Here is a 22,088-nt window from a genome sequence, read left to right as displayed (position 1 = left end):
TCTCCTTCCTTCTTTCAGTGAGTTCTCCCGTTGAGTTGTTGATCAGTCAGACTCTTTGCTGGGTCCACGATGACCTGGACCAGGTCGACTTCTCCAGCTACCTGCTCAAAGTCTGCGGCCAGGAGGAAGTGCTGCAGAAGTGAGTACACGCAACAAGAAGACATGTTATATATTACTATCCCTCTCCAAAACACCAGCCTCTTGGGAATTTGGGCAAACAACATTTTCCATGCTGACCCAGCATTTTAGTTTATAATTCATAGGCTTTTAAATAGGTTTCGTTTATTTTCTTTTTGCCTCCTCTCTCCTGTCACTAGTCTTCGCCCCCTCTGTATTTTTCTCCATTGCATTTTTTTTGGCATCGCCTTAAAAAAAATCTTGTACAGAATCAACTGGCGGATGTTTCTACATCTTGCCCCCGCGCCCTCTTCCACCATGAAAATTCACCTCTCCCTCTAATCTGGGAAACATGGGAATGGTTACTCCCATATCAGGATTTTAAAGGCCTAGACTACATCCAAATGTTTAAAACTTGCATATTTGATCTGTCATTCAGCGTTATGACGGCTGAAGAGATGAATGTTGTGTATGCTGTGCAACCAATATACTGGAACCAACTTTCATAACCTTACCATATCCGTACTGAGAGGGCTCATAAATCATAGCAGTGCTTTATTTGTGTTTCTCTATTCTTGTGGTAACCTTGGAAATAATTAGACATAATTAGTGATTGTTTTTGCTTTTTTTGTTCTGATTTCCATCTGCAAACCCTGCACATCTACTTTGAGGCATTGTGTAGAAACCTGTAAGTCATGACTGCTATGAATGCCTCCAACAATTACATCACTGCTGTACCTGTAATCATAGTAAAGAAAGGCCTCTTAGGACAAAACCTGAAGCTAAGTACCATCTGCCAAATCACAAATGTTAGTAATACTTCCCGGCAGATCCTTTTAAAGTCTCAGCCATACCGGCAAATATTGTAAAAACAGTAGTAACTGAATTTCTTCTATACATGCTTTTGTCATTTTGTTCTCAAAATATTGTCCCCATAGTAACTTCTTATTGTGATCCAGTCAAATCTGAGCCAGACATCAGCTCTGTATTAAAGAGGTGCCAGATTGACCGCCTGTGAAGCCAGCTTACACAACGCTGACGTTAGACATAGCATTTAAACTCAAGAGGTCTGTGACATAGTGTATAACTCATCTTATTGTGGATGTTTGAAAATGTTACACGTCAGATCTTAACAGGGGAGACAGAAAGCAAAATTTGGACTCTGATTATGGGAAAAACTGCTTTATATTACAGTAATAGAAACATTTTTAGATCTTACAGAGCAGACATTACAGTGTAAATTGTGTTTACCCGAAAATATACACTAAGCAATAGTTATTTTACATTTCTGAGAGGGATAATCCACTTTGACCTTAGTTATGAAAAAAACAAAACAATCCACTTCACTGAAGGAGTTATTAATCTCTGCGTTGTTCCTTTTTTTTCCCTCAATAAATGCTCATTCTTATCCCTAACATACAGTTTAGTGTGATTTTCATAACATTGCCTCTTTTGTTGTCTTGTGCCATAGTAAACACAGCCTCGGCAGCCACGAGTACGTCCAGAACTGCAGGAAGTGGGAGAATGAGATCACATTACAACTTCTCTCTCACTCCACCATGAGAAGGGACTTGGCGCGCGCTGTAAGTCATTCTATCACGTTGAGCTCATATGAACTTTATGGGGGAAATTTTTACTGACCAGTGAAATAAGATGGGTTTTTTTCAAGTTGTGCCACTAAGATTGAGTTTTAACCTCTGTACCATCGTTTAAAACTGGACACACCCACCTACCGTTAATCCTCATTCGCTGATGTGATGGTTTCTTGATTTATGATGATAATGTGTCCCTCAGAGCTTGGCGCCTGCTTACTCCGCAGTTTATTTGCTTGACTGGTAAATGTATTTTTTCCCCCCACTTTTTCCCAGGCCGAAGATGATAACGCTCCAATACACTTAGAGAAGCACCTGGGCGAGGTGGAGAGGCCGTTCAAGGAGAATGTCACCAGGTATGATGGTCCTACACCAGTCTGGAAAATCCTCTGAGGAGAAGTGTAAAAATATTTTTGGTTTATAATGAAACTGAAGCAGGATGAATTAGACACTGTGGCGGCTGGGAAACGCTGCGAGAATACAGTCGCAGTGTGGTTTAGTCTAGAAATGATGTTATGAAGGAACTTGAACTCCAAGATAGAGATAAACAAGTTTACACGCTTATTTAATTTGTGTGCTAAACATATCTTGTTAAGTTTAGAAGTTTAGTGTGCAGGCTTGATGGAGGATGAATAAATAAGGGTGGCTGCTGCTTCTGGAAATTGTATTTTTAGCTGTAGTATTATACCAGCCAATCTGAATATGTGCTTTATGCAGGGATTTTCTTTCTACTCTCTATGCTCTCTCTCTAAATTACATACAATTTATTTGTCATTTTTGTTTTACAGAAATATTTTACAGGCTTACAGTATTGCCATGTGATTTCTAGATAAAGGACCATTTCACCAATTTTCAACTTTATCTGTACCTATCAGAATAAGGGATTTAGTGTAAAACCGCCTGCAGTTGTTGCCGATGTTCTCTGTCTCTCTGGGGTGCAGCTGTGAAAGCTATTGTTCCTCCTAGCACTGTCATTTGACATGCACAGTGATGTAGCTGGGGGCAAAGGAAACTCTACAGGCTATTTCAGCTTGGATTTCTAGTGTTTGCCTCTAGGTAGCCACAGGGGGCATGCTGCTCGGAAACAAAACTTCGTTGTTGTCTTCACATATATTGCAAACTAGCTACACTTCCAACAGCAAAAACATCATCCTAAAATATGAATGCAGTCCTTATAATAGAATACAGAGGATTTTATGGATGAGGATACATCTTACAGTAGAATATACGGCTAAAGTAATGCAGCAGAGAGAGGCTGCGGCTGTGGTAACCATGCAAGAGGATAGGGCTGCCAAGAGTGTCATTAGTTTGTTTGCAATGCATCTTGGTACATGTAGGCACTTCTGGCCCAGCTCTGCAAGTAGGAAAACTCAGCTGTTTTGCTGAGTATAGCACACACTAAGGAATGTATTTCTTCAATTGATTACATCTACCATCAACATTGATTGGACATTCACTTAAGAACAAGGCGAAATTTCTCTTTAACTAAAGTACTTTCTGTGCTCTGTCCCGATGTGATCAGCACTGATAATAACTCAAATACTTTACAGTCTCCCTCTCATTCCTTACCTCTCGCTGTGTCTTCTTCCAGACAAGGCCTGGCCGACTATCTGGAAGGCTATCACAATCAAGTCAACACCTGCCTACAAAATGAGGTACATGTGGTCCCTGTGCAGGTCTGGAAACTTAAGGAGTATAGGATGGAAAATGATTTCGATGATATGCACGTCTTAAGTTTGGAAATGTTCCATTGCAGTGTGGATTGCTTGCCTGTCCCTCGGTGGGTCGTTAAGTTTACAGTATGACAATATTAACTTGTATAACAGCAAGTTATACGTCCACTGCATCTGCACTCTAGTGTGTAGCAAAGTATTGATTTTTAAAATGGAGTACTAGTGTGTAGCGACCCTCTGTGCTGAGTTTAATGTAGCCTCTGGGTCTCGTCTCTGATGCTACATCTGAGTGCAATAGACTTTAACTGAATAGTAATGAAGAACTCAATTTTTTTAATCAATTCTCCTGAAGGTTTTTGTGCCGATTCAAATACTTGACACACAAATGTTAGTCGACCACAACATTCATTTAGAAGGCATGCTTTCTGGAAATGGCACATCTGTTTTTCCACCAGTTTGGGTTTTTGTGAAGTAATTGAATTCAGACTCTATGAAAAAGGGATGCGAAACTACGCCCAGCCTTAACCCAACTTCAACCTGAGGATGGCATCAATATTTTTCTTGTATGAGCCATGACCAAATCATAGCATGTACAGTAATTAATACACTTTTCTCATGCTGTTTCGAGCCTTATTTACACAAACGTGCAACACAGTTAGCTGGTTTTGCTTTGAAACACTGAGCAGATGAGAGTCTGTTTGATGAATTGTTGGTAGCTCTCTCACTGAAGCCTCCTGATGTGTTCTTGAGTTAAACAATCAGTTTGACTGTTTGAAACCACACTGAAAGCAAAAGTACAGCTCAGGAGGATATCCCTTTCACAGCAAGCTGTTATGAGTGTGTGAAGAGTGATGGAGTTGTAACACACATGTATGTATCCGTGTTTTCAGAGCACCCAGTATAAGACAGTGGACCGGGTGGTGCAGACTGTAAAGAACTTCTGCTGTGCTCTGGATGAGGTGGAGACCCAGGCCATCACAGAGGCCATCAAAAGGCTGCGACACTCCGTCAATTTACCCAGGACACGCTCACCTAAGGTGGGCTCTAAACACACATAATCACCCATGTGCATACATAACAATGTTTACATGCATGGTTGATTTACTAAGAGCAACATTTTTTACGTTGTAGATGGGATCCACATCATCCGGTCAATCATCAAATGGTAAGAACTTTACATACAAACAGTCAGACTCAACTAAACTCACGACATCTGCAGACACTGAATACCAATCTGATTCTGTTGCTCTCTTTTTCCCCTAATATAAAATCTGTAAAACAACCACATCACTGCCTGGTATTCATTGAGACAACAAGTGCTAAAAATTATGATGGTGATCCCTTGCGACTGAATGAAAGCAACTTACAGCAGAAACAGTGAATCTCAAGTGACAGCTATTACCATGATGTCCCCCATGTCTCCACACTGACTCCTGTCTTACCCTGACAGGTCACACCAGTCCTGTGGAGGAGTGCATGGCCCTGCTAACACAGGCTGTCTACGACTTGGCAAAGCTCTACCTGCGTTCCTTCTGCCCCCCATCCCTCTCCTACAGCTCGTCCCCCCTGCCCCACGCTGCAGACGGAGCCACCGGGGAGGGGATGGGCAGTAAAGAAGCCTCTGGCACGACAGACCACCTCCAGTTCACCCTGTTCGCTTTGCACGGCATCCCGCCCAATTGGATCAGCAGGTAAATTTAGAGCCACCGCTATGTGATTCAGCACAATAATGAAGGCTAGTTAAATAAATCATAAAGCGCTCCCATCAAACTAGTTTCACAAAAGATAAATCATGTCATTACATTAATGCTGCCAGAAACCAAAAACCACAGTAACAATAATTTATCGAACCTTTGACACAGCGCTCTTCGTGGGTCATATGTTGGATGCTAAAGTAGATGAGTATCCCATCTGCAAAAGACCTGAATTCTGTCTAGTTTTACAAACGTGTAGAGTGAGAGTTGAGTGTCTGGAAGTACTAATGATTCTGGTTAACGACAATAAATCCATGTGTAATGACATCAGGGTGTGTTGCCACATGAAGCACGTAATAAATTTATGTATATTACAACAGAGCATTTCATTTTCATCCAGAGTTTCTTGCAAAATCTTATGTGAGGAACTCTTAACGTTTGCTGTAGAGTAATTAAAACCTTTGTTCACGTATTTGTTCTTGTATGATCAGCCAGTATTATTACATTTCTAACTTTATTTCTTTTAATAAAAAAACAATTGTCAGTTAAAAGCAAGGTCTCCAGTAATGGCCGGGGGCGTGATCAACACGAACAATTAAAGGCCAGTTCCAAAAAAGGGACAGTGGAAAAAACAAGGATGGATAATGTGCATGCCAGTTAAGCAAAAATAGTAGTTAAATGAATATAACTCCAGTTCTATGAGTTCATGTGTAGCGCTTTAGCTGTCACAGAGAGGGGAAGGGTACAGAGGCCACACAATATTGTAAATACGAGGATAACAGAGCATATTTTTATAATTATAAGGATGGCAGTGATACTACATGAGAATGGGCAACCGGTGTAACTTGGTTAAGCTAGTGAGCGAACATGCTATATAAGTGGCGCACTGCCAAAACTTTGCAGGTGGAGCTCAAGCACTAAAATGATTTATCCTCACATCGGAGTAAGTGGATTACCGGTTATGCAACAACAAAAAATTAATAGAGTGAGCAGAAAATGAGGTATTCATACTAAAATATGAGGAAATATTCTTATCAAATTGAGACAATTAGAAATAAAAGCCTTTCTTAATATAAGCCTGCTTCTAATAAAGGCCCGGTACCTGCTGCAGTTAGAGTAAATAAAGGTCCCAGATACTATATGCAAGAAAGGATAAAAGATGACGACAGAATAATCACTTTATTTGCCTTTTTCTAATAATTAAAGACTATCTTGCAACAGCACCTACAGGATATCTAATAACTAGTAAGGAGGAGGTTACACAGCAGAACTGTTGTCACAGTTGTCTTATTTTCTCCTGCCAAGCTAACGGCTCCGGTGTTGCACCCCCGTGTCTTATTTTTCCATGCCAGTGTCCAATTTCTCTCTGACTTTATCTCCTGTGTGTGTCTGGAACAGAGCTGAGCCAAATTTTCCATTCCCAGCTCTGTCACGCATCAGTAACCAGGATCAGTACATTTCTAGCAAACCCTGTCACAGTACAAGGATCTCGCACAGGTCTGGAAGTCTAGAAGTGTCTGGGAAACCGTTTGATCCCTTTTATTTATGGGGAAAAAAGATCAAGAGATTGAAGGTTTTGAAATTCACCTCCTGTCATTTCACCTGTTGATAATCCTCAGCTTTAAAAGTTTCGGTCTTAGTTGTGCTGAAGTCTTAAGAAGAATATGAAGGTCTGAGATAAAGAGTTTGAGATAAAACATGTATAGGAGCTAGAAGCCTGTGAGATGGAGGCAGCTTTAAAACCTGTCTTGAAAATTGCTATAATGCCTTCTCTCCTTCCGTGGTAATTTTCTTCTTTTCAGCCGGGGAGGCCTTCACAAAGAGAGGGGCTGCCTAATAACAAGCTAATTTACTCCAGCGCCTCCTCTTCCAGCAGCTATTTTAAGCCAACACCAGACATTACTGCAGTGACTGTCATTCCAAAGACACCTCCAAAAATATTTAGCTGCTCACAACCCAAAGGCCAGAGAGAGAGTGAGAGAGAGACACAGCGAGTACAGTATTTCCTAACCCGAACCTGTAGCCGGGGCATATCGGCTTTGCTGTGCTGTGGTGTGGTGTTACTATAATGCTCGCTTATTGAGGTCTGAGAATTTGGCGTTGTTGTGGCTAGCGCGTAATCCATCTGGAGTCTCAGTAGATGCCACGGCATTGCCAGCATATTGAGACACCATGGCAAGCGGTGGAGCTGCCAGCACAGATGGCACCGAGTAGCGGATCAAGCCTGTATTAGTGAAAATGTGAAACGTTGGTATTTTCACCCTCCAGTCACACATGTATCTGTAACTGAAACTGGTTATTTTTAAAGAGTGTGGTTAATTGGTTGCAACTGAACTTAATGCTGGTGTTCGACTGATTTGTTCAGGTTCTATTTGCACATCTGGAAGTACAAATTACTGTATACAAGAAAATGCACGTGATAGTTTTTCCTCTGTAGCTGTTACTGGTGTTTAGTTTATTTTTATTCAATATATTTGCATTTATTAATTTTACAGACATCTTATATAAAAAAAATCATAGGCTGTGTCCAAAATCACTTCTTATTTGCTATTTATTGCATGATATTTACTCACCACAATTTTATTTAAGTGTCTGAATGCTTAGTGTGTAAATATATCCACTATAATTTACGATTAAAATGTCCACAACGGAATGGGAAAAGAACATTTTTTCTGGTAACAATCACACAATGCAATGCTCTACATTTTAAAGACGTAAAAACTACCATCAGGCTACTCTACAGCGGATGGTGATGACACAAAATGATGATAAACTATGTAGTGTTTATTAAATAGAGTGATAGTGATTTCGGACACAGCTTAGTATTGTATATACAGTACATGCGAGCATTAAGGGGTAATAGATAAATAGGTGTAATACCATATAGTTATAAAACCCCTGCATAGCCACCCACACAGGTGTTTTCAATCACGTTGCCTGATTAGACCTCTTCTCAGGTCTGTGTAGGCGAGTACAGACTGTGCTCCATTCTCTAGTGTGTTATCATTCTTGTGCGCCTCAGTAATCACATTAACAATGGCTGCGTGATGGCTCAGTCACCGGGTGTACTTACCAGAACTTTTTTGATAGAGGCCATCGTTAATGTTATCAGTTCCACCTCTGCGTGTCAAGATGTATGCAAGTGAAATCAGTTATTTCATTAAGTTTGGTGATCTCATTGTGGCTCCGTCCAAAATGGGGCAGTGGTGGAGAAATAAACGTGTATCAGGATGGTTGCCGGTTCGAAGGAGAAACAAGGAGAAATCTACATGGGGAAGTTGTTGCTCTTGCCCCTTATTTTCACCACTGAGGTCTCGAGGAAGCACCTCAACCTGCAAGTGCTCCGGCTGAGCTTTTTCCAGCAGATCAGACTGTGGTTTTACTGGACAGTTTTAGGTGTGAATCTGTACTGCCATATGTGAGTGTGAACAGACCCACCCTGAAAAAGACTTGTAATACTATAAAAAAAAGACTTAAAGTGCCTCCTACACAGCTGTTTTCACTTGTTACCTGTTAGACCTCTTCTGAGGGCTGTGCGGGCAGGTACAGAAGTCTAACAGGAAGAACTGAGAGAGTCTATTAATACTAGTACATAGGTGTCAATGTCATCAGCAGTCTGATTCAGACTAGTAGGTTGCTCGTTCAAGTCCCAAACTACTGAGAACGTCTTAGCCTTAACATATAATGTGTCTTATATCAAACCACAGTTATTTAGAAACTCCCTGTATGATTGGTTGGCATGCATTACATTACATTTAGTGCCAGTATGTCCCATTACAGTGCTCTGGCGGCAAGTGTCAAAGTGTTTTATTTACACTAGCTCACCGAACAAGCATCATCAGATTTTTACTGTATAGAAATCTGTTTAAAAAATGTCCCGGCAGAGCCTTTAATCAGTTGGATAATGCGTAATTTAAGACCCAGAAACATTGCATTATTCATTGTGTTGTGTTGTTACAGTTATGAGAAGTACTTCCTGATGTGTTCCCTCACACACAACGGCAAGAACTTGTTTAAACCGATCCAGTCCAAGAGAGTGGGCACATACAAAAGCTTCTTCTACCACATCAAATGGGACGAACTGTAAGTGATTACCTCTCTCCGCTCCGTTCCTCTCCCCACTCTACCACAGTTATATGCCATTTTCAAAATTTCAACAACTTTGTATTTACATTGTGCCTCCATGTCGCTGACACTGACCTCATCGTTTTCCAGCATCAACTTCCCCATAGCGGTCGCTGTGCTCCCACTGGAGTCCACACTGAGCCTGACCCTTTTCGGGGTGCTGAACCAAAATGCCAGCGGCTCACCCGACTCTAACAAACAGAGAAAAGCTCCAGAGGTGCTGGGCAAAGTGTCTATGCCGCTCTTTGACTTCAGACGGTAAGAGAGGAACAGCTGATGGAGGCTATACTCAGTGTCAGTAGTGTGAATGTCTCACTTATAAATGAATATTTGAAAGTGTAGAGTCAGGGAATTTGCACATTTTTATGTTAAAGTAAAGTCTTTGTGAAATCAGGTAATATAAGACATCTTTAAAGCTTTATTTTATGGAGGTTTTCAACAGTTTTTCCTCTATTTTAAACAAAGAAACCGTTACTCTTTAACTTTAAATGAGCTGAAAAACAAAATAAACTAATCAGGATTTAACAGTACTTGTAGTTTTAAGAACATACAGCTGTGGAAAGATCATGATAGTTTACGCCCTTGCCACAATATAAGGAAGTCTGTTTTCCTTAGGCTTGTTGCTTTGGTTTTTTTGTTATTGTTTATCGCTGATTGTGTTTCACAGGGTTCTTGCCAGGGGCAGCAGGCTGCTGTGCCTGTGGATGTCTAACCAGGGAGTCACTAGTGCTGCCGGCTCCACGGCCAGCCGCAAGAGGATTCCCACAGAGAGAGTCATACTGCAGGTTGGTGGTGGTGTCAGTAGCACCTGTAGTCAAAGCATTAGCAGTCATAGTGGTTTTAGTACTGCTAGTAGTCATGCTGCGTTAATAGTAGTAATTGTGCTAGTATTCATTGTCGGAGTAGAATTGATAGATGTTATAGTAATAAAAGGGATCTTAGTAGTAGAAATAGACAGTTTTGGGACAGTAATACATGTATATGCAATAATAGCAGTCATGGCATGAAAGTACTAATGATCAGAGAAATGAAAGTAGTAGCAGGCACAGTTGTCCAAGAACTACAACTAATAGTAATTACTGCATTAGTGGTAGTAGAAGTGGTAGTCCTGGTAACTTCAGTAGCAATAACACTGTGTTTTATAATACCAGTTCTTCTTAAACATGTCTAATAGTGAGGCTTGATTTCTTAAAACTAGAAAAGGAGATTTGAGAGAGTATTTGTGAAGAAAACACATTTCCTCTTGAATTGGAGTTAACTACATGTGTGTTACCATTAGGTCGACTTCCCCAACTCACCAGTCGAAGTTTTATACGTGGGACCCAAAGAAGCTCCCAGCCCAGAGCCCAACACGCTGGAGGAGCTGGACCCAGACCTCCGACGCAAACTGGAGAAAATCTGCAGCCGTGCTTCCAATTTCGGGTACAAGAATCACTCCTATGTTTCCAAAAGTAACATGAGAGGGGGTGGGGGGGTTGTGATGCAAAATTTGGATCTGAAATTAGACATAATAAAAGATTTAAAGGTGCAGTGTGTAGGATTTACTGGCCTCTGGCAGTGAGGTAGCAGATTGCAACAAAGTTCTTCCAAGCATGTAGGAGAACCTGTAGTGGCTGCATTCACTATGTGGATATAAAGGGCTCATTCTTCGGTAACAAAAACACAATGTTCTTAGTTTTAAATGGGGGAAAGGTTTTTTACCGCTGTTACACAGTGTCCGATTACATCACTTGCCTACCGCTGCGACTGTCGTTCTGCTTTTTTGTTTCTTTTTATAGAAATGAAACCCATTCAGTTCATTTTCATGTATCAGCACGTTGTTCATTATAAGGCAAGGCCAGGCAGATTTATTTATATAGCGCATTTCATACACAGGGCCAACTCAGTGTGCTTTACAAAAAAACAAAATATTAAAAAGGAAAAATTGGAAACATTAAAACATACAAATTTAAAACAAGAAACGTATCTGTTAGCGAGCAGCTGCTCTCGTGTCCCCCCCACAGCTTAGGCCTCGCAGGGGGTCAACTCAGGCCTGGCGGGCTGCCGCGCTTACAATACACCGGTGGAAACCCTGCATTAAATTCTACACGCTACACTTTTAATGTGTCAGCCGGCTGTTCATTTCACTTCATAGTTTGTAAGGGAAATTTGGTACTATTTCAAATAAAAGGGCTGACATCGTTTAATGCCACCAGAGAGGTGATCTTCATGTTGTTCCGCTTGATGTGTAAAACAGACGGTCTGAGTAGAAATGTGCTTCTGGTACAAGCATGACAAGCCAGAAAAACCCCAACTGCTGCATAGTGTAATAACTTCTCAGACTGATCATGTGCCCATGTGGAAATTTGAACAGTTTAAAGTCGTTGTTCACTCGAAACCTCAAATATAAATCTTACTCTGTCAGACTAGAACCAACATTTGTATTGCTTTATATCTGTAATATCTTTAACCTCGTCAAAATTCAGCATCTGTGGTATCAAAACCACACTTTTTGAAAGATGTGAGGACTTTATTTGTCGACTATATACCTTTTTTATATAGATTGAACGTTACGTGAATATATGAATATACATTTTAATCTGCAGATTGGCTTTTACTAGACTTACTGTACTTATTGTTATCAGAGTCTCAAAAACATGCACGGAAACACTATTTCCAGTTAAATTTACCCATTTTTGCAGACAGTATTTTGGCTCAAGACCTCAGACCACCCAAAATCTGTTGGATTTTCTAGCTTTAAGAAGAGATTTTAAATGAAGCCACTGACTTTGCCAGCCGCAGTTCCCCATAAATGCCTGTATGTTGTCTGCTCCAGTGTGTCTGTTCTCCTCCAGCTGCTCCAGGCCCAGCTAAATGCTCTCTTATGCCTGCTGCCAGCCAAAGCTCCTCCACTCTGCCAACATCCATGAGACTCAACCGGCACTTTAGCACAGAGCGCTCTCTTACTGGCCTCTCACCGCCTGCTTTCTATCCTGCTCATTCATTTCTCCAGCCTCTGTGGGCATAAGACTTGTGGAGCTGCAGTTTCACTAATCCGTTGTGTGTTGTTTTGTTTTTTTTATGTGTAGTGCTTCATCAATCCCTGAAGGGAAACTTGTTATTTTTAAGGTCAGAGGTCAGGGTCAGCCACAGACCAGCATCCCGTGTTTTAGTGAAGATTCAGTGTCTCACTTTACAGGAGTAAAAGTTCGCTGACAGAATCATTTAACACAAAAGATTTTTTTGGGTTGAACACAGCTTTAAAAAAGAAAAGAGAAGTGAAAGCAACATGCCACAGACATAGCGAGAGTCTCCCAGTACCAGAGGACGTGCACCAGCTAGGGAATTTTAGACTGGGTAAATAAAAGATATTTGATTTCCTGGTTGTAGGTTGTCGAGTTACAAGTCTCACATGACTCTCAGAGGCCAAATTCTTTATATGATTGTAATCTTCTGCTTTTGTTAGTCAAGGGAAGGTCAGTTAAACCATGTCAGCTCTTTTTCTTTTTTTTGTTTCAATCAGTTTGTTTCACCCTCACAATCTTTTACACAGACTTTCTTGATCAAATGGAAATTAAGAGTAGTTGTTGAGCAAGGGTAGAGAATTTCCCGTTTGCTTATTCTGTCCATATTTTCTCATATATTATAAGAAACCTTACAACCACATTGCTGTTACACTTTGGTTACATTTTTATTTGCCGTCTTGATTTTGTGTGCTTCTATTAATCTTCTATTAATCATCTTTGCCTGGAGTCTGTTTGTTCTTTCTTTTCTTCCACTTTCATATGCTAGGTGGGGTTTGTTTAACACTGACAAAAGAAAAAAAAATCAAATTTAATCAGATGTGATGCTTAAATCTTCTTTAAAAATCCAACTGATATTTTCATTTAAGTAATAAAGTTTATTTATTAGGTTTTTCTACACATCTTCTCACCCACTCACCCTCTATCTTCTCCCTCTCTCCAGGCTGAAGCGGGCAGATCACCAGCTCTTATGGGACCATCGGCTCCACTGTCGGAGGGACCACCCCAGCAGCCTCCCCAAGGTGTTGGCCAGTGCGCCCAGCTGGGACTGGGCCAGCATGGCTCACATCCATTCCCTGCTGCACCACTGGCCACTGCTGCCTCCCGTCACTGCGCTGGAGCTGCTCGACTCAAAGTATGCGCTCTGTTAATTTTCGGTCTTGTGCATACGTTCAGTTTATGGCACCACAGATCCTATAAAATTAAAAAGTGTATTTTACAGTGCAACAAAAACAGCGATAAAGACAGAACTCCTACATTGTACATTTGTTATTCTTTCTGTCGTTGCATCTGCTTTTCAGTTCAGGGTTTTAAATGCCGTCTGTCCTGTTTTCTTAATTATTAACTTTGTTGTAATCCACTTATTGATTTTGTGTGTGTGTGTGTCTAGGTTTGCAGATACAGAGGTGAGAAGTGTGGCTGTTAGTTGGATCGCGAAGAGCAGTGATGATGAGCTGGCTGACTACCTGCCACAGTTAGTTCAGGTACAGCTACACATGCACACACAAATACACAATATATATGCTCACACTTACACTTCTATCACGTGTTTGTTCACCAGGTCGCTACTCCTCTTATACACTCTTTCACAACTCCTCCATCTTTAATTCTAACTCACTTTCCTCTTTCATCTCCTCCCTCCCAGGCTTTAAAGTTTGAGTGTCACCTGAAGAACGCCCTCGTCATGTTCCTGCTGTCCAGAGCACAAAGCAACATTATCATCGCGCACTACCTCTACTGGTGAGCTCACAGCAGCACTGAATAATCAACCAGCTGTCAAAGAGATGTTTCCAAGAAAACATCTGAAATTAAATGTTGCAAATGATGATTCTGATAGCTGCTGAAGTGAATAAACAGACACAAGAAATGTCTTCGATGAGCATGTGATGTGATGTCAGTGTTTCTTAAGCCAGAAAATGTGAAGTATTTTTGTCTCTACGAAAACAATTATTTCTTATTTGTCTAATTCAACAGATGCTGTTTATTGAAATATGTACAAGAGATAAGACTTCTATTCATGAGACAGTCTGTTTCCCATTAAGAGGGTTCTTTATGAAAACTTGCAGATGCCTTGTAATTAATCTATTGCAGCTCTGTAAAAAATAGAATAATAGTAGGTTAGCTCTTGAGTCCAACTCCCTGCACTGCACCTAGTGTTGATACTGAATTGGACATCAGCACTTCCACTTTAAAAAAAAACTATTTTACATAATGTTCCCCATTTCGTTGCTGATCACTTAAAAAACAGGCTTACGGGAAAGTTAGTGTCTGTGATTTAAACATCCACTGAATGTCAGCTGTAGGTGATGATGATGATGATGACGATGTTGATGTCTGCAGGCTGCTGAAGGACGCCGTGCAGGATCCTGGTTGGGGACGACGATACGAGCGGGTGCTGGGTGCCCTTCAGTGTCTTTGTGGAAGCAAGCTGAGAGTGGAGCTGGAGAAACAGACTAACCTGGTCACGCTGCTCGGAACCGTGGCCGAGAGGGTCAAACAGGCCGGAGGGTCCGGCCGACAGGTCAGTGTGTGTGTGTGTCTGTGTGTACTTGTCATTGGTATTGCTGTGTGTGTTATATTATATGCGTGTGTGTGGGCTTTTTTTGTACTTTTTTAAATGATTTTGGTGTGTTCAGGTGGCACTGCAGGAGGGCCTTGAAAACGTTCAGAACTTTTTCCAGAGGAACAGCTGCCGACTGCCCCTCAGCCCCAGTCTGGTGGCCAAGGAGCTAAACCTCAAGGTGACACACACACACAAACCCTCAATAAGGAGAATTTCTCGGTTTTGCATGTACCGAAATAGCAATAGAATATATCATCCTTCTTTTTTAGGATCATAATGCTCAGCGTCAGCTATTCTTTGTGTTGTATTTGGGTCACTGCATCTGTGACATCACACTGGATATACCTGATCTACAGAGGATAAGCAGTTTTAAATTCGTAGCAGTCGCATATAAGAAGAAAACCTCAACCCAAGTATTTGTTAGCAAACAGCCACATAATTCTTAGTTGAATCTCCGTGTTTTAAACCGCTGAGGAAATTAGCTCATTAAAGCCACAGTCTCACCGAAATATAAAACACATGCATGCATATATTCTGAAGTATCTCATGCAGATATTCACTGTGAATAATGAGACACTTTGAATGTCACATTCCAAGCGTCTGCATGTATTCTCCTGAGTAAAAGAGGAGGAGTTGTACTTAAAATAGCTTCTAATCATACTTTCCTCTGGTGAATCCACCTGGCTACCTCTGTGTTTCAGCAGCCTGCCTCCTCAGTTACATTTATGGATACGAGCCAGAAATAATTTAACATTTGTTGAAATCACAAGAGAGTAATCTGATTGCCTGTGCTTGACAGTAAGCTGAAAAATTACTTTTCGTTATTCTGCTAGAGTCATTTGACAGTGATGTTTTTGGAGAAGTATAATGATTACATAGAGCATATGGTTTCTGGATCGCTTTTAAAGCATCTCAAAATAAATTAGAGGTGTAAAGAAAGCAAATCCTGACTCCTCTTGTAGATCATGTTTTAAAGCTGCATCTTAAAGGCAACATAAGCATGATGTAATGTATAAAATATACTTATACTGTATATGTGTATGTGTTTGTGTGTGTAGACGTGCTCCTTCTTCAACTCCAACGCAGTTCCTCTCAAGCTGGCCCTGGTCAACGCCGACCCGCTGGGAGAAGAGATCAATGTTATGTTCAAGGTACAGTACAGTACAGTACAGAACTCCCACCCCCACACAAATGCACGGAATGAACCTTATGAAAAGACATCAGTATTGTTTCAAACAATACCCGAGTACAGGTTATTGTGTGTCTGTCACACACGCACCATTAGTTTACAGTGGGGAGCTGTCATCAGGTACATTTTCTAACTTGTTTACATGCTGCCTGGCCGACCACTGCGCCCCCTGGTGGCCAGAGAGGAACCAACGTGATAATAACAAAAGTGCAGCAATGGTGGCTTAATTAGTCTTTATGTATGTTAGGTGGGAGAAGATCTGAGGCAGGACATGCTGGCTCTGCAGATGATCCGCATCATGGACCGCATCTGGCTGCAGGAGGGGCTGGACCTACGCATCGTTAACTTCAAATGCATCTCCACGGGCAAGGACAAAGGTAACAGAATAAAATGTACAGTCAAGACAACCATCAATCAACTTGTACTCACCAAAGCACAGACATGCTGTATAAGAGGTCAGAAGTAAACAGAACTGTTCAGAGAGGAAATAATCTTTCTGTTTATTCGTCTGAAATTAAAAGCAGCGACAATGGATGAACCATTTAATGAAGTGTGACATTACAAGAAGGAAGTACAGTACATAAGCATTTACTGAAGTGTGACATTACAAGAAGGAAGTACATTTACTGGTCAAATGGCACAGACAGAACAACATGTTGAAATGGTAATGAGCCACCCACAAAAAAAAACAAAAAACAAATATTTGGACTATAGTTCATACGTATGAGTAATGGCTTAGTCATTCTACTATAAAGTTATACTAGTTGGACATAATCACACATGGCAATACAATACCATTCTAAAAGGTGATGTACACAACTGTCTTTTGTATGTTTGCAGTGTGTTTAGTAAAGCTGTGATGTGTTTTTCAGGCATGGTGGAGCTTGTGCCATCCTCCGACACCCTGAGAAAGATCCAGGTGGAGTACGGTGTCACCGGATCCTTTAAGGACAAACCCCTGGCCGAGTGGCTCCGCAAGTACAACCCTGCTGAGGACGAGTATGAGAAGGTACATAAATACAAAGCAGACTGTGTAACTATCCCTTCAATCCCACCACATATGCCAATAGGAAAATATATCACTTTTCCCCATTATTGTACTTACTGCACTGCTACCTATGATATATGTTACTTCTCTGGTACAAAGTATTTACATCACATATATTATGAATCTCAGTTACACCACTAAGCTACTATTAACTATCCTATAATGCAATGGGATGTAAAAATTGGGGGGGGGCGGATGACTCGGATATCAAAACCGTAAATTTCTGTTGACAGTATGATGTGGCGGTGTAGGAGTTAAAGACGCACCGTTTATGTGCTCCTGAAGTTTATAGCAGTTGTAGAACTGTTTGACCTTTGACTCCTATAAATGTGTAACTTTACTCCCGACTCAGAAACGCTGATCCTAGAAAATCTACCGCACAACATTTAACCTTTAAACTAAGCAGGAAGCTGAAATATGTGTGTTACTAGCAAAATGCTTAAATGGAGCTTTGCTGTGTTTGAGACTATAGTTGTTTAAGGAATGTCTGGAGATATATGGAAAATATTTTTTAATATTATTCTTGGGTCTGCTTGAAACATCTGGAAAAATTGTGAATTCCTCTCGTGCCTCTGGTCAGAAACTTCACCTACTTCTCAGGCATTTTAATCTGTCGCCCTCCCCAACAAGACCAACCAACATTACACAGCAGCCTGTGCTTCACATTAAATATTCACACTCATTTCTGTCTTTCTGTGTCCTGCTCTTTCACTTCCCTTCCTCTTTCCAGGCATCAGAGAACTTCATCTACTCATGTGCCGGATGCTGTGTGGCAACTTACGTTCTGGGCATCTGCGATAGGCACAATGATAACATTATGCTGCGCTCTACTGGTCACATGTTTCATATCGACTTCGGCAAGTTCCTGGGCCACGCCCAGATGTTTGGCAGCTTCAAAAGGTGAATATCAAACATGTTGACGCATGTTTCAGTGTACGCATGAATACCAATCACAATCTGCTTTCGTGTACTATCAGAGTTTAAAGGTTTATCCATAAGGGTGCAACAGGATGTTTATTGTTGTTATATTGCCAGGAAATAACCAGAGTGTAGGTGAAAGGTCTCATATCAGCTGATTTCAGTGGAGAATGCTAACATGCAATCATTAAAAGGGATAAATGAAGTCGTTGACAGATTGGGACAAAGGTTGCTTTACCAGTGATGAGAGCATTGATAGCAGTTGTTCCAACTGTAACACGAATGACTCAGTGAGGACACAAGTGGCTTTGATGTCATCAGTAGTAAAGTTGATCTGCAGGCCAGTCGCCAAAAAACTAAGCGACCTACAATTCTTTTTGTGGGTCACTGAGTTTCAGATGTAGGAGCTACACAGCAAGATTAATGTGTATTTTCAGGCATGACCTGGTTCATAACTCACACATCCACACGCTTTCCCTGCTGGGATCTCTCCAGGTGGGCTGGCCTACAACCACACTCGTCTATTTTTGAGCATCTCCGCTGAAGTAATTAAGGGCTTTGTAGTAATTTATTTAAGGGCGCCCATGTTTTGTGCATTCACGTTCCCATTCCAGAAATTTCCCAGGGATTTAAAGCGGAGACAAAACTATTTTTCCTCCAAACTTATTTGCTAACCCCTTTTTAGAAGCTGAATTTGAATCTTGTCTCCCATCAGGGACCGAGCTCCGTTTGTTTTGACCTCTGACATGGCGTACGTCATCAACGGAGGCGAGCGTCCCACCAGTCGCTTCCAGCTGTTTGTAGACTTGTGTAGCCAGGCCTACAACCTGATCCGCAAGCACTCCGGACTCTTCCTCAACCTGCTGTCACTGGTGAGGCACGACACACACATACACACACAAGCAATATACACTAATCTGCATGAATACGTGAACTCTCAGCTACATATTTACATACAGTCACATGCAGAAGGTGTTTGTTTTAATGTTGTACAGTTTTGCAGACGGTAGGACTGGCTATAAAGTATTTATTCTATATTCTTGCTTCTTTATTCTACTGATTTGGCATTTTTCTACCTTCAGCTTCTTTTTCCTCAGTAGGTTTGACCTCCTTTTGTTTTCTTTCGAACCTGCGTGAGCCAGAATAAAAAGATTTCCAAACCATTGAATTGTTTTGCTTTCCTAATGAATCAACATCTTTCACTGTTGTCCTGGAAATGTCTGTCATGTTGTCTCTCAAAAGAATTGCTGCTGAAGTGGCAAGGGTGTTTGTGTCACCTTTTAAACACAAAGGCAATTCAGAGGGCTTTCCATGAGGCATAATAATGCATCAAAACAACATTTAAAAGACAATAATCCACAATGTAATGAATTAAAACAAGTGTAGCTCATTATTACTTCCCTTATTATTATGTAAAATGATTGATACCCCTAATTTGAATGGAATACTATTATTTAGTAGTATTAGTCAACTTTATTCAATATTCTTGAATATGGATCAACAAGTATTTTGAGTATTAAATTCTGGTGCTATAGATAGATGGATAGATAGCCTTTATTGTCCCATGGGGAAATTCATTTTCACAATCTGTCAACATCATGCCCAAACACCACCAAACATTTAACAATATACATACACACACACACACACTGTACAAACACCACCAAACATTGAGAAACATATGAATACACACACACACACTGTACAAACACCACTAAACATTGAGCAACATATAAATACACACACATACACACAACTGACACATATATCACACTCAGGAGGGCTGGGTCCATATGGGGTTATTGGGGGAGGTTACTGAGTGCCGAGATGGTATATGGTATATGCTATATGTAGTATATATATACAATGTAGATATAGTTATTAAAGTAGGTAATAACTTTCCATAAACATGGGTCATATATTAAGGTATATCCTCTGAGCTAGCTTGGAAATTAATACCTTAAAAGATATATTTCCATTTATGAGTTAATCTCTTATCATGGGTTGTGTGTTTATCTGTGTGTGTGTGTGTGTGTGTGTGTGTGTGTGTGTGTCCTAGATGACGTCGTCAGGCCTCCCAGAGTTGACCAGCTCTCAGGATCTAAAGTATGTGTTTGATGCTCTGCAGCCTCACAACACAGATGCTGAGGCCACGATCTTCTTCACCAGGTAAAAACACCACCTGATCCTCAAACATATGTCTTAGCTTGTGTCTTAACAGGCTGGGTGAAATGTAAAATGTTTTTCCCTAAAACTTTTGCTAAACCTCAAAACTGGGAACATCAGGAGAAAGACAGAAATTGTCTACCCATGTGTGCAGCTGCTATTTTGGCCAGATCTGTTATTTCGAGTTGTTCTAGGAGTTCAACTCACAATCCACCAGGTGGCGACATAAGACAGGAAAATCTAACAATAGATACAGTCTCACATTACAGCAACAAAGCCTCCTGACACACTAGAAGCAAGAAGTATCAGGTTTTGCTTTGTTTTCGTAAGACCAGTCAGGCCGGATTGGATCTAAGCTTGCTGACGGAAAACCACACATTTACATTTGTGCTTTTGCATAGTCATGTTAAAAGCCTTGTCTCACCTTCACCTTTCACTTATTTCCTCCTCATTTTCTCCCTTTTCCGCCTCTCTTTCCCCCCCATCTGCTCCAGGCTAATAGAGTCCAGTCTGGGCAGCGTGGCCACCAAATTCAACTTCTTCATCCACAACCTGGCTCAGCTACGGTTCTCTGGTCTTCCGGCAAATGACGAGCCAATCCTGTCCTTCTCCCCCAAGACATACACCTTAAAACAGGAGGGCCGCATCATCCATGCTTCCATCTTCTCCTTTCAGAAGAGATACAACCCTGACAAGCACTATGTGAGTCCCCCTAAAGCTGTGTCACTTCATCTTTTCATGTTTCATCTCATATCTGGAGTTAAACCAGAAAGCACTGACATCTGATTGACGTGGCTGTCTCTTTGTCTCCCTATCTATCCTCTCTGTGCAGACGTATGTGGTGAGGATCATGAGGGAAGGTCAGAATGAGCCTCAGTTTGTCTTTCGCACCTTTGATGAGTTTCAGGAGCTCCACAACAAACTCACCATCCTCTTCCCCCTCTGGAAGCTGCCAAGGTACACCACCTGACTTCCTCTACGACCCTCTGTCTCTATTACCTCAAAATTGTAACAGATTTCAGAATCTTAATTGAAAGCTGAGATACAGTATATGTCATTATTGTCACACCAGGGCTGACCACAGAGGAATAAAAAACATATTTGGCATGTTTTGGACATAAATAATCTCTCTGGTGTAATACCACCTTACCTAGCTCACTATCACCCACTTAAATTTCCCTCTATAAACTTATAAGCTTTCTATGTTTCTATGCCTCAGCTCAGTAGCATAGAGGGAGGAGAGTTATATCATATTCTGTAGTATAATGAGTATGTCTTGGTTTTCTCTGCATATCTTTAGTTTCCCAAACAAAATGGTGCTTGGTCGCACCAACGTCAGAGAAGTGGCAGCAAAGAGGAAGATGGAGCTCAACAATTACGTCCACAACCTGTTGAGGAGCTCCACAGAGGTCACGCAGGTAGATACACACACACACACACACACACACACACACAGTATACAGTATACAGTATACAGTAAACAAAGCTGGACAATATTAGTAATCTCATGTTCTCTTCTTCTAGTGTGACTTGGTCTATACCTTCTTTCATCCGATTGCACGGGATGACAAGACCGAAGGCTTAGAGGCCACGCCCAAAGAACCAGGTGAACTCTCACTGCACTTTTCATTCCCATTCTTCACCTATCTGTCATGCGCACGATGATGACATTGTACGTGATTTTCATCTGTTGACACACCTTGTTATCGTTTTCCTTCTTATGTAATAAATCCTTCAAATTGAAACCAACTACAATCTTTTGCAATTACTGAATAACAAAGATGACTGTATATTTACAGCCCATCTAAAATGTTACCACTTTCCTTTCCTTGGATTATTACCACTAGTTGTTGCAAAATTAGAATTAAAACTGAAATAATGATTAAAACATGGAAAGTAAAACAAAATCAGTCAAAAGCATTCATCACTGAGAAATGAAAGTTGCCTATTTTTCCCATTGTCTCTGTACAAAGTTCCTGCCTCATCTATTAAGCAATGAAC

At 41.0% G+C, this 22,088-nt stretch overlaps 1 protein-coding gene across 1 annotated transcript in view; it reads left to right on the top strand.

Annotated features, from left to right (window-relative positions):
• The window catches only part of pik3c2a (phosphatidylinositol-4-phosphate 3-kinase, catalytic subunit type 2 alpha), a 51,234-nt gene that overhangs the window by 26,374 nt on the left and 2,772 nt on the right, over window positions 1-22,088 (top strand). Inside the window, exons 5-30 of the mRNA XM_062420547.1 lie at window positions 19-139; window positions 1,589-1,700; window positions 1,986-2,065; window positions 3,301-3,364; window positions 4,273-4,419; window positions 4,514-4,547; window positions 4,833-5,073; window positions 9,037-9,159; window positions 9,292-9,459; window positions 9,869-9,986; window positions 10,481-10,623; window positions 13,147-13,338; window positions 13,594-13,687; window positions 13,849-13,943; window positions 14,544-14,724; window positions 14,840-14,944; window positions 15,825-15,917; window positions 16,203-16,332; window positions 16,828-16,964; window positions 17,734-17,903; window positions 18,637-18,793; window positions 19,981-20,090; window positions 20,582-20,789; window positions 20,920-21,044; window positions 21,388-21,505; window positions 21,612-21,693. Of these exons, the coding sequence (XP_062276531.1) occupies window positions 19-139; window positions 1,589-1,700; window positions 1,986-2,065; window positions 3,301-3,364; window positions 4,273-4,419; window positions 4,514-4,547; window positions 4,833-5,073; window positions 9,037-9,159; window positions 9,292-9,459; window positions 9,869-9,986; window positions 10,481-10,623; window positions 13,147-13,338; window positions 13,594-13,687; window positions 13,849-13,943; window positions 14,544-14,724; window positions 14,840-14,944; window positions 15,825-15,917; window positions 16,203-16,332; window positions 16,828-16,964; window positions 17,734-17,903; window positions 18,637-18,793; window positions 19,981-20,090; window positions 20,582-20,789; window positions 20,920-21,044; window positions 21,388-21,505; window positions 21,612-21,693 (3,348 nt within the window). The remainder of the gene's footprint in view (window positions 1-18; window positions 140-1,588; window positions 1,701-1,985; window positions 2,066-3,300; window positions 3,365-4,272; window positions 4,420-4,513; window positions 4,548-4,832; window positions 5,074-9,036; window positions 9,160-9,291; window positions 9,460-9,868; window positions 9,987-10,480; window positions 10,624-13,146; window positions 13,339-13,593; window positions 13,688-13,848; window positions 13,944-14,543; window positions 14,725-14,839; window positions 14,945-15,824; window positions 15,918-16,202; window positions 16,333-16,827; window positions 16,965-17,733; window positions 17,904-18,636; window positions 18,794-19,980; window positions 20,091-20,581; window positions 20,790-20,919; window positions 21,045-21,387; window positions 21,506-21,611; window positions 21,694-22,088) is intronic.

Source organism: Scomber scombrus, chromosome 6, assembly GCF_963691925.1.
Source record: "Scomber scombrus chromosome 6, fScoSco1.1, whole genome shotgun sequence".
Classification (NCBI taxonomy): Eukaryota; Metazoa; Chordata; class Actinopteri; order Scombriformes; family Scombridae; genus Scomber; species Scomber scombrus.
The sequence above is the reverse complement of the archived record's forward strand: the minus strand, read 5'-3'. Positions and strand labels throughout refer to the sequence as shown.